Raw genomic sequence first — 12,068 nt, 5'->3', positions numbered from 1 at the left:
TAGCCATATCAAAACGCATATCATACATCTCCATCTAATTAAAAACAGAAAATAAAACATGTATTCTAATTCACATGACTTTTTTTTTTTTACCTTCCAGTTGCTACGTTGTTCAGTAGCTGCTTATCATTTTTGCTGCTTTTGTTTCATTTTCATTTCAGCTTGCATTCCACTATTTTTGCAACACCCCACCTAGACTGTCTGAAAAGACTTCGCCCTTGGAGGCACTAATGCACCCAGAGAGCTTTACAGAACTCCTTACGGCCGCAAGCTCAGAGGACATTCCTCCTTCCAAGGCAGAGAGATCGAGTCCCAGGCATGAAGTCAGAACTCACACTAACAGCAGAAAATGTCATACAAGCAGCAAGTAGTTGATTAAAGAACATCTTCACAGAAAGAGCAAATACACAAATAAGCCACTGATCATTATTTATTTTAAAATAATATTAAAACTCCCCTTCAGCATTTACAGAGTTTTAAACTTTACCCTTCGCACACCAGGTGTTGACTAAAACATGTTTGTTACAATACAGAATATTAGGATTTCAGCCTCCAAACCCTTAAGTACAGTGACTGGACTACTGTCTTTGATGGGAGATAAATCACTTAAGAAATACAGGTCCAAACCTCAATCTCTTGAGAATATATGAAGATTTATGCATTTACTTACTGTTTCTTGGACTCCAAAGCAGCATGCTATCCTGATCTAATAATGAAAATTGTATTCCATAGATCATAATGCCAGAAAGGTCCATTATGATAAACCAGTGCAATCTTTTGCATAGTACGCTGCCATGGATTTCTTCCAGAGATTGCAATGCTTGACTGGAGTTAGATCTTAACCTCTAAGTGGTTTTTATCTCTAGCATCAAACACAGTGCTATAAAACAAAACCCAACAAACATATGCCAAGTCTGCAATTTACAAGTAGTCCATAAAAATGTTCTTACTATAAAAGAAAAAAATTACAGTAAAGCAAGTTTTCCTGTTCCTTACATTGGAATAAATCCAGGTATTTTACCGCTAGATCTACCTCAGATTTAAATTAACGTAAGAGGAGATTATTTGAAAGCACTGTGGAGAATGATGTGAACACTACTAATTTACAATTCCTATAGGGAGAAAGAATAAAGAAGTTATTTCAAGCTCTTTGCATGCCTATAAAACCATTTGTGGTCTTACAACTGCAAGAAAAGCCATTTAGAAGATTCACTGACTTGTGTCAGGTAAAATACTAGTGACAGACTGTCACAGGAAATCGCGGGATACCTTCATGTGTGGTTTTATTCAATTTTCAGACTTAAAAAATGCATTCAATTATTGACAGAATTGATCTGGAGGACAAGGACAACAAAAGAGGCGACAGAAGCCAATCCTTCTGTGGCCAGTGACTGCTTGGTATTGCACTACACAAGCGTTATCATAACTGACCATTTGGTGGTTTGAATATTTATAAGCATCTCCCTGCACAGTCACTCCTGTTTCCATTGAACATCAGCTTCCATTCAGTCACTGCAATTTTTCCAAGAAGATTTCTCTTAAGAAAAAAAGCTCCACGCAGGACTGACTTCTCCTTTCCATTTTACAAACAGAATCTGTGTGGCAGAAGCACTGAGTGGAGAACAGTTGAAGCGCATGTTTTACTTTACAGAACCACAATATTTCACTGCAGCTTCCCTGAATAAGAAACGAGAAGGGAACCGAGTCCTCTTTTTGGAGCTGGTGACAAATACCCCATGGTACCCAATAAATTATGACAAGTGTTCTGGCAGAGGACAAGACATCCCTGTACCTTTATAGTCTTCCATTAAAAAGCTTATAGTTAAAGAAGTAGATGTCTGTGTGTGTCTTTTAAAGTTAGTGTCATGTTTTGCACCAATGCTGAGAGCACATCCCAAAGGGCTCCTCACATTTATTTCATGTACATGTAGTACACCCTCAGTAGACGGAGGGCAGATAGAGTGCACAGGACAGGTTTTCTGAGCACCATAATAACAGCCATCCTCTTATGCTGTAATTTGAACCAGGCTGACCCAATGGGGACAGTCACTGCACCTATCTACCAGTGATCTCAACCACGACATTATTGCTTTGATATAGGGTAACTGCAGGAAATCAGTGCACCCAAGGAGCAGAAGTTGAGTCAGTCCTTCTCTGACAAAGTGTTTCATTACTACCATTCACCTAAGCTGCATTTTTTCCACAAAGAAAATCTTCTTCTTTACTTGTCTCTCATTACTAAATTCTCTTTTGAAGAGAGCCAAGCCACTTGGTTTTATAAAGAGTTAAATCAGAAATGTATTATGCATGGAATATCTGACCATAACAACGAGGCCCGCAGAAGTCACAGAACTGTGTGTGGTACGCAGAATAGTTTTCCAAATTGAACGTTGCTCTAAATTTTCCGTGGAGAAATATGGTACTCCTCAGTGTGACAATACAAAACAAACAGTGCAGCTTCTTAACAGAGCTGTCATGACAAGTCTTTCAGATTGCTCCTCAGTCTCACAGGAAGACGACAACATTCCTCTATGGGCTTATTTGCTTCACTGTTCAAAAAATCTGCTTTCTAAACAAAGTGCAGAGGTAAGTACCTTCATGCTGTGTTATTCTCATTACTGAGGCACCATCCCACATACTAGCTTCGGCAAGCCAAGCACAAGCTCTTGTTTGTTGCACGAGTGCATTTACAACACAGCTTTCTGCTAAAGTAGAAAGAAGTCTAAGTAACATCGTTACAAGTTTTTGCTCAGAAACTGAACTTTACTACTGCAAAGAAAAAAGAAAATAAGGTTGTTTTCCCTCTCCAGGCTGTACGTGGGAATAGCATCTCTGAGATGAAACTGCAAGATATTCACTGTAATATAAATTTTGTTTAAAAACAATAGTGATATTTTGTGAAAAGCAGCTTGTAAAGCACATTTCATTTTATGGTTACAGAGAAGCATGTTTACATGCCAGTTATAGTAAAAATGTTCAACACAGCAGCTGGTAGCAAGTTAGGACAACAGGGCTTGGTTTCCCACAGCCTCTGCACCTTTTATACACTGGTACATAGCTGGGTCATTCTTGCCTGGCAAAACAGTCACATCTGCTTTACGCACACACAAACCACAACCACGATGCAACTCAGATGAAAAGAAACACCAAAAAAATCCCAAGTCCATAGAAATCAACGATTTTACTGTAAAGCTTGCTGGTATGAAGATTAGCAATCGTAAAAGATGGATCTTACCATTAGCATTTTTCCCACAGATGAGATGCTCGTAAGGTTGCAACACTCCCCAAAGTTCAGCATCATTATTGATAACCATCTCCAGAATTTCAGCCGAGATCTCCCCTCCTCCGCCATCCAGGCTCTGACTTGCCAAAACCCTAGCCTTAATCTCTTCTACAAGGTTTTCCATGCAAGCGGTTAAAGAGATGGCTGCATATTCATGGATCCTAACCGAGATCCTAGTGTCCACCATCCACCTGAAAAACCTCCCCACCGAAAAAGTGAGGCCGCATCTAGCCGATTTACCTTTCCTCAGTCCGTCTCCAGCACTCATGCTGTACAGAGAGAGTGCCTTGACAGTTGCCAAGACACAGCTTTCCGACAACGACCAGCTCTGGATGAGCTTGATAGCGCTCTGCACCTCGAACCTGGTGCACTTGGAGTGCATCACGCTGAGCCGCTGAGCTTCCCTGGAGACCCTGATCAAGGCGCGCCTCAGTAACTGCGAGAGCCGCCTGACAGCTTCCTGAGAAAAGGTTCTGGTATTGCCATCTCCCTTCCCTTTTCGGAGTATTTTGCCAATGTCTTCATCAGTCCAAGGGTATTCCTCTAGATCCGGCAGCTTAGGACACTTGGAAAAGATATCTGCAACCTCGGGGTCTTCCGGCAGAACAGTGTTCACGGTATCCCAGCTATTATTCCTACTGTTCATGGAGCCCGAGTAGTACCACCAGTTGCCTCTGTGTTGAGAAGAGGTGAAGGCTTGGGAGTTGGACTTGGAAGAAGAGAGACTAAGGGACCTGCAGGAATCCCCTGCCCCATAACCAGAGTCCAAAGTTAAATCCTCCAGGGTCTTCAGAGTCGAGCTGTATATCCCAGCCATAGGAAAGATGGGTTCAGCCAACCGCAAAGAGCACGAAAGGTCAGAGCCTTGGGCAGACCCCTTCTGCGCCTACCGAGCCCCAGCCGCCCGCCCCACCAGCGGCGCGGGAGGATCTGCAGCACGGCGGGAAGGAGCCCTCCCCGCAACGCCGGCTCCGCCGAGGGCCGGCTACCTCCATCCCGCCGGGAGGCTGCGTGCAGCCATCTTCGGCCCGGCCGGCGGCAGCGAGCCCCGGCCCCCCGCTGCCCAGGCGGTGGCGGGCTCCGCGCGAGCCGCTCGGCGGGACACTTGGCGGCGGCTCCCGGGCAACTTCTCCGCCGTGGCTCTGCCCGCACGGCCGCATGCAAATGACCAGCGGGGCGGAAGAACCAATCAGCGACGCCGACGGAGACGGTCTCCGCCAGTGAAATCCGAGCTGGGCGGCTGCTATGCAAATAGCGCCGGGAGGGGCGGGGCGAGGACCGCCGGGGCGCTCCGCCGGGTTGCGGGACCGGGCGAGGACGGGCGGGTCGCTGGCAGCGGCCCCGCTCGCCCCCGGGTGGCTGCCCGCCCCGCCCAGCTCCCGGCAACGGCGGGCAACCGGGCCGGGCGGTGGAGCGGCTCGCCGGGGCGAGGGTCGCGCACGCCTGGCCCCACGGGAGTCACCGCCTGAATGGAGGATTGTGCGGCCGGCGGGGGAGCCGGCTCCTGAATGGAGCCTTTGTGCGGCGGTGTGCGCAGCCCCGACCTTGAACCGTGATCTGGGTACGGAGCGGAGCGGCCCGCCTGGCGCCAGCGGGGTGCGCGGGCCGAGGGCGCCCCCCGTCGGCTGCACCGCGACCGGCAGCCCCGGCCAGGGGAAAGGCAGAGAAACCTTACCCCCCCCCCCCCCCCCCCAGGTTCTCAAGTTCTAGCAATTCAACCAATAAATGCAGTTTTCACATCTTTCTACAAGAATTAACCCCCCCCCCCCCCGGTCACGGTTCTGCTCCTGTTCAGGGCCACCCGACCGTCGAAGCGCCCAGGCACGCGCATTCACTTTTCACAGGGCGCGGAGCCCGAAATGACATTAGCGGTGGGTGACAAGGGTCCGACGGGGAGAACCAAGGCAGCCAAGGGTCCATTTTGTTAATGCTCGGCTTCATTTCACTTCTCCGAAGCAAACATCTGTAATTCGGCGTATTTCAAGCACTGGATATTTCAACAGCTTTCTTATTTATGAACACAGCATTTTACTGCTGCCCTGTAAGATGCACAAAAGCTCTGTGCTCATTTTCTCTCCAGAGTTTGGACTTATTTGGAGTTATTTGGTATTTAAAACCTGTGGAAGGCACTTCGGTCAGGAATTTCGCCGCTCGTTAACCTTAAGACACTACTGGGAACCTTAAGACACTACTGGGATGACTCGCACGAAGACACTGTTCTCTCCACATTCAACGGCTTGGCACAGCCTGGTCGGTACTTCCTATGCTCTTGCAGAGCACATGTATTTTTCTTCATCCTTCAAACTAAATAGATTCTAATCAAAAAATACCAAGCATCGTGTCCTGTTATCTTTTGGTTGCATGAGGCCAAGAGGCTTCTCTTCAAAGTAGCCTAAATTTGTACCAGTGGGCTGCCACCCTCTTCACAAGGCAACAACGAACACGCCAAAGGCTTTGACTTCTTTTTTTTGTTATAAAAGTGCCTAGAAAGGTGCATTTGAAACTCCAAAGGTAAATATTTACAGTCACACCCATGAGGCAGCATCATTTCTCAGTGCGTGATACTTTCCCTTAGCGACTCCTTGCAGCAGAGGAAGCAGCAGGGTTGAATTTGCAGACGATCCCACCCTGAGCACCGAGCTTTCCTGCGAAGGCTGTAGCTAACGAACGCTTCGAGAGGATGTTGCTATCGACCACCGGTCTGCGTGGCTGGCAATTCGCTGTTCCACAGATTTTTCCTTCTATCTGGGATACGAGAGATTTCCTACTTCAAAAGCATAACGCCTTACAGGATCCCGGTTTGTATTTTTGTACTGCAGTATACACGTTGCTTAATGTCAATGAAAAATATATTAAAACAACTATTAGATATGAATGAAATACTTCAAAAATCAGATCTTTTACTTTGGCACTTCTGCTCACAGGAGCAAGCAGCTTCTGTTTATACCAAAAGACAAAGCACACAACAGGGCGTACCACCTTCCCACCAGCTGACCCTCAAAACTGCTGCTTTTTAACATTATATCTTCTCTTGTCTTTCTTAGATCTAAGCGCAGCTATAATTCAGCCCTTTGCTTTTTCATAGCTTCTCCCCATGAAAGCATGCACAGGAAGCATAAGTTGTCTCATAAAACCAGACATAATTCTCTCAAAGTCATTCCAATTTATTTGAAAATTGTAACACCTCAGCACTTCATTTGTACTCCCCTGTCAGTTCCGAAATATGCATTTTTACTACACGATTCCAATACCTTGCTCAGATCAAATCTAACTCTGCTATTTTGTCATATTTTTCAGGCTGAAGCACTATATTTCAGAATTTCAAGCCCAGCAAAGACAACACAGCTGACAAGTGTACATAGTAAACAGGTACCTGAAATAAGACAAGGTGCTACTGATTCAAAGTACACAGTTTTAAGTCTCATGCATTCAGGGCATTCAATCAATACACTTCTTTTTAAAAATATTATCTTTCCACTCTTATGTCTGTACTTAATCCTGTATATTAGGTACCATGGACTACTGTAGACTTTGCTATAACTTTTGGTTGGTTACTGTGTGGTGTCCATCGCTCCTGCTCCTACATCTCTCCACTGCCTCCTCAAAACAGGATACGTGTTAGTTCCTCGTCCGTATCTCTAAGATCATACACAGAAACACCCTTCCCCCACACAGACTTGTGTCTTCACAAGGAACTCCATACGAATGGAAAGAGCACACAGTAAGATCAACCTCTACCACCTCTTTCTCACTAAAAAACCTTTGTGCTTTGCTTTGTGATGCCCCTTCACAAAAGCTTTCTCTAAAACTCATCCTGTTCCGTCTGCCTCTTAGGATTCATTTCACTCCTAAAAGCAAGCATAAATTGCCACTGAGAATCACTACATAGTTGGCGATGGGAACCTGACATTATTTGGGAAAAATGCAGGTGTACAAGTACTGTATTTCTACAAATCATTTCTATTCTTTCCCTTTATCACACTCTTCTCCAATACTCCCACACAGTTTGTTATTCCTACCATTTCCAGTAATTCAACAATAGAAAAATCATTTGGATTAACAGCAGCATCTGCTTTCTTACTTCCCTCATGTGTTGTTTCCTTCTCATTAGGAGCTACACTAAGTACCGTTTTTAGCATTTCACATGTAGTATTTGCCTATACAATAACACTTTGCCCGATAAATCCTTCACTCCCTCCACTGCAAACGTATCACCAGCCTTTGCCAAAGGCAAACCAACCGTGGAACAGAAGGCCCCAGGTATGGAAAGGATATTCCTTACTGAAGATTTAATCCTCAAGCTCCAAGATATCCAACATAAAAAAAAAAAAACAAAACTGGTAGGAGGAAGAGGACCAGACAAATGAGAGTTCTGTACTAGCACTTCTCTATTTCCCATGCACTACTTATCCATGGCAGAACAAGTTTATCACATGCACCGTGCTCTTCAAAGTTAATCCACTATCTGTATTAGACAACTAGAAACAGCCAAATCTGTAACAGATTTCCAAGAACAGCCAGAAGAAAGATAAAGCATGGCAGAAAATACTCAAGTTATTTTCATTCTTTGAAAAAGAAGAAAATCGTTCACTTTCAGGCCAGGCACACGTATTTGTTACCAAACTACAGACTATGTTATGAAAACTAAGGTATATTTCCAGAAAGCAACTACTACAGTGGGCTAACACAAAATCGCCAACCCCAACAGTCAAGATTACAACTCATACATCGAAACACTGATAAGAACAACTTAACATTCCTTCATTTGTAAGGCACAACAAGTACTGGGCTCTTTTTGTCATTTGTTTCAACTGGAGCCATTAAAGATCCCGAATTATTTTCATGCAATAAAAGCCAACTTTCTCTAAACATATTTTCTCATAATCATTTCTCTCTAAAATTAAAGTGTTAAGAAAGTAGAAGGGATCAGAAGCCTTTCAGGAACATAGGCAAAACAAACAAAGGAAGTCTCATAATAAAAACATGACACTCTTAAACACCCATCTTCTTCATGTAAAGAACTCAGATACAAGCATTATTCTAGCTCTGATACACTACAGATTTTGACACAGTTTTAAAACTCTAATTTTAAGCTATATCAGAATTAATCGAATTAAAAACGACCAGCACTCTCTGATACGCAAATAGCAACTAGGCAAAGAGCATCAAACCCATATAAAAATAATCACTTGTTTTAGCTTGTTAAGGAAACATAACAACGCAAATGTAAAGCCCCCATAAACTTAATCTGTACCAAAGACTCCTAGTCAACACTTTTTAAAACAACCAATAGCTAAATTAAGCTGTTACTTGTTCAAACCACAGTTTAGTGTATTCCTAGAAAACAACATTCACATACGCTACTGAGCAGTGTAAACATCCCTTACCACTAGGTCCCATATGAGATTATTTTACTCACTTGAAGTAAAGAAGACTCAAGCTTTTCCACCAGAGAAAAGAATAAAAAAAAAAAATTTAAAAAACCCATCCAAACCCACAACTATCCTCAGCAGAGCACTCCAAAAAGCGGTTGGAATGGTGCAACCAAAAGCCTGAAGCAGTACCTGCAGAGCACCTGGCAGAGGAGCCATTTCCAAGCCTTATTTCCTGCAGCTGTGGGTGGGGGTGTTACCTAGCCCGAAGGCTTAGCAGCTAGCCAGGCTTCTCCACGGGATGTGAATTGCTTCCACAGTTATTGCTCGAAATTTCCTTCTCAAGCTGCTGTCTCTGTTTCGAGCAAGTGCTAATTCTGTTTGCCCACCGTAAAAAAATGGCATTTTCCTTATGTAGCTACTTAATTTAACTGCATTTTATCTGCAACATTCAGACCTTTTTCAAGAAACTGTAGCTCTGTTAACCGTTGCTGCTCAATACCTGAAAATCAGTCTGAGCCCATACACCAGGTGTGGGGGAAAAGTAGAGGTAAAGCATGACCAGAGCAGGTGAATCACATATCAGATTGAAATCAAATACAAAAAAAAAAATGTTTACTGTAGTTAAGAGAATATATTTTGCATATTCACAAAGCGGCACTATGAAAAGATAATCACAGAATAGCTTGGGTTGGAAGGGACCTTAGTCCAACCCCCCTGCAATGAGCAGGGACAACTTCATCCAGATCTTGTGGCTCAGAACCCCGTCCAACCTGACCTTGAATGTTTCCAGGGATGGGGCATCAACCACCTCTCTGGGCAGCCTGGGCCAGTGCTTCGCCACCCTCATTGTAAAAAATTTCTTTCTTGTATTTAGTCTAAATCTGCCCCTCCTTGTCCTATCGCAACAGGCCCTGCTAAAAAGTTTGTCCCCATCTTTCTTATAAGACCCCTTCACATACTGAAAGGCCACATGTGGTGTGTTTTCTACAGTACAGCAAAGTCCCCATCGAGCAAAGGCCCTCAATTTATGTCTCACTGGAGCTGAGGGTCCAGTTCAGCAAGTTACCGAATGCTGACCTCACCAACTACCAAGTAATAATGGAGGTGCCAGCTGTATTCTCCAGCTGAAGAGACTTTGTTCCCCAGTATGCCAGAAGTCAGCTGCTTCTCCCATTCATTTTGTGCAGAATGGCCTTTTCAAAGGTTACAACACTTACATTTCAGAAAGTGTTAATTGATAATTCCTAGGTAAATTTACTTGATAGTATTCATTAAAACTGAAAAAGAGAACATAAATCTCATGAATGCAGGATTTCAGGCCATGCCTTTGCTCTTCAAAATCCTCAGAAATAATAGTATCCCTTGTGTAAACCTCTCAGGTACTTAGAACTCACTGAAATCTTCTACAGAGTATACACTGAAGAAATCTTCAGGCTTGTGGTAATAAATGGCAATCATACCTTCTCCCTGTCTCAGTTTTACCTCTGATTTAGCATGGACTAAAACTACTTTTTGCTATTAACAATTCCACAAAAATGCTCCTGCCTAACAAACTCTGTCTAGTTTTTTCTGCTGTACCAGTTAGTCTAACAAATGATATTACCTGTCCTTATGGAACTTGCCTGATTGAAACCCTTTGACTGTCAAAACAGAACTATTATTTTAAAAAGATAGCTATTCATTCTTTCAGTAAGGTAAGGTTGTTTAGCATAGGAAATCAGCACAGATTAGCTTTACCATTATTTGTAAAGGCAGATAAGGTACTACTTCTCAAAAGTATTACTGAGGAGAAATAAGGGGTCGTGTCCATTCTGACTAAGTGACTTGTTAAGCAAGACAATTTGAAAAACTTTAACTGGTGAAGATTTTATACAACAGCCTGCTTCTGACACACGTTTTCAGGTAGGAAAAGCATTAGGAACACTGAGAATCCATTAAGAAAATATCCTCTCTACTTTCAAAAGCTGCCTTTTATAGCAGATATAATTAGAGAGATAAAGAACTTGGAGTGAAATCTCCGTGCACATGTACATTAGGTTCCTGAGATGAACAAAAAAGTGGTTTTCTGCTGCTGCTGTATAGACAGCTTAAGTGGCTGGCTTTGGCTGTATTGTTCTTCTCCAGAAGTCATTCAAGCAACCAGCTACAAACTGGTCAGCCTCACCTTTTATCCTTGTGAAGGTGACGGAACAAATAATCCTGGAAACCATTTGCAAACATGTTAAGGACAAAAAGGTGATTTAGGGCAGTCAACATTGATTTATGAGAGAGAAATGATGCCTGACTAACTTGACAGCATTCTATGATGAAATCACTAGAATGATGGATGAGAGAAGAGCAGTTGGTGTTGTTTATTTCCACTTCAGCACAGCTTTTGACACTCGCTCCTGTATCATCGTCATTGGCAAATTGATTAACTATGGCATAGGTAAGTGGTCAGGGAGATAGACTGAAAGTTGCCTGAGCTGCTGGGCTCAAAAGGTTGTGACCAGCACCACAAAGTTCAGCTGAAGGCCAGCCAGTAATTTTGCAGGTGACAAAACAATGGGAGGAGTGATTGATACAGCAGGCACTGCCATTCAGAGGGTTCTCACCTGCTGAAGAAATGGTCAAAGAGGAATCTTGTGAAGTTCCACAAAGGTAAGCAGCAAGTCCTGTGTCTAGGGAGGAATAAGCCCATGCGTCACTATGTGCTGGGGACTGACCAGTTAGAAAACAACTGTGCATAAACAGACCTGGGGGTCCTCGTGGACAAGTTGAATGTGAGCTAGCAGTACATACTTGTGGCAAAGCAGGCCAACAGCACTCTGGGCTGCATTAGGAAAAGCATTGCCAGCAGGTGGAGGGAGCTGATCCTTCCCTCTCCTCAGCACTGACGAGACACATCTGGAATGCTGAGTCCTGGTCTGGGCTCTCCAGCACAAGACAGACATACACATACTGAAGCTAGTCCAGCAAATGGACACAGAGATGATCAAGGGACTGGAGTTTCTGTCGTTTAATGAGAGGCTGAGAGACCTGGGGCTGTTCAGCCTGGAGAACGTAAGAGAGTAACTTAGTGTTAAATACCTGATGGGGCCAGAGTAAAGACGACAGCTAGGCTCTTCTCAGTGGTGCCCAGTGAAAAAACAAGAAGAAATAGACCCGAACTCAAATACAAAAAAATCCATTTAAACATTAAAAAACCCCACCTTTTCATTGTGAGGGTGGTAAAACACTGGAACAGGTTGCCCAGGGAGGTTGTGGAGTCCCCGTCCTTGGAGATATTAAAATTTGACTGGCCATAGTCCTGGACAACCTGCTGATCCTGCTCTGAAACTCAGACTAGATGCCCTCCAGAGGTGCCTTCCAACCTCCACAATTCTGTGATTCTACAAATCCTGCTCTTTGCACTGGGAAGGACACCTAGA

General features: G+C 43.9%; 1 protein-coding gene across 10 annotated transcripts in view; it reads right to left on the bottom strand.

Moving 5' to 3' along the window:
* Positions 1–12,068, bottom strand: part of ABTB2 (ankyrin repeat and BTB domain containing 2) — a 155,381-nt gene that overhangs the window by 127,711 nt on the left and 15,602 nt on the right. For 2 of the 10 annotated variants that reach the window (XM_009945552.2, XM_075427500.1), the window contains exon 1: positions 3,236–4,378. The exons of the other annotated variants lie outside the window; for them this stretch is intronic. In XM_009945552.2, coding sequence (XP_009943854.1) covers positions 3,236–4,100 — 865 coding nt within the window. In that variant the 5' untranslated portion in view covers positions 4,101–4,378. Of the gene's footprint in view, positions 1–3,235; positions 4,379–12,068 lie in introns of those variants that run through there. 10 annotated transcript variants of the gene reach the window in all.

The sequence above is a fragment of the Opisthocomus hoazin genome, chromosome 7 (assembly GCF_030867145.1).
Source record: "Opisthocomus hoazin isolate bOpiHoa1 chromosome 7, bOpiHoa1.hap1, whole genome shotgun sequence".
Taxonomy (NCBI): domain Eukaryota; kingdom Metazoa; phylum Chordata; class Aves; order Opisthocomiformes; family Opisthocomidae; genus Opisthocomus; species Opisthocomus hoazin.
Note: the sequence above shows the minus strand (reverse complement) of the source record. Positions and strands in the feature narration are given on the sequence as shown.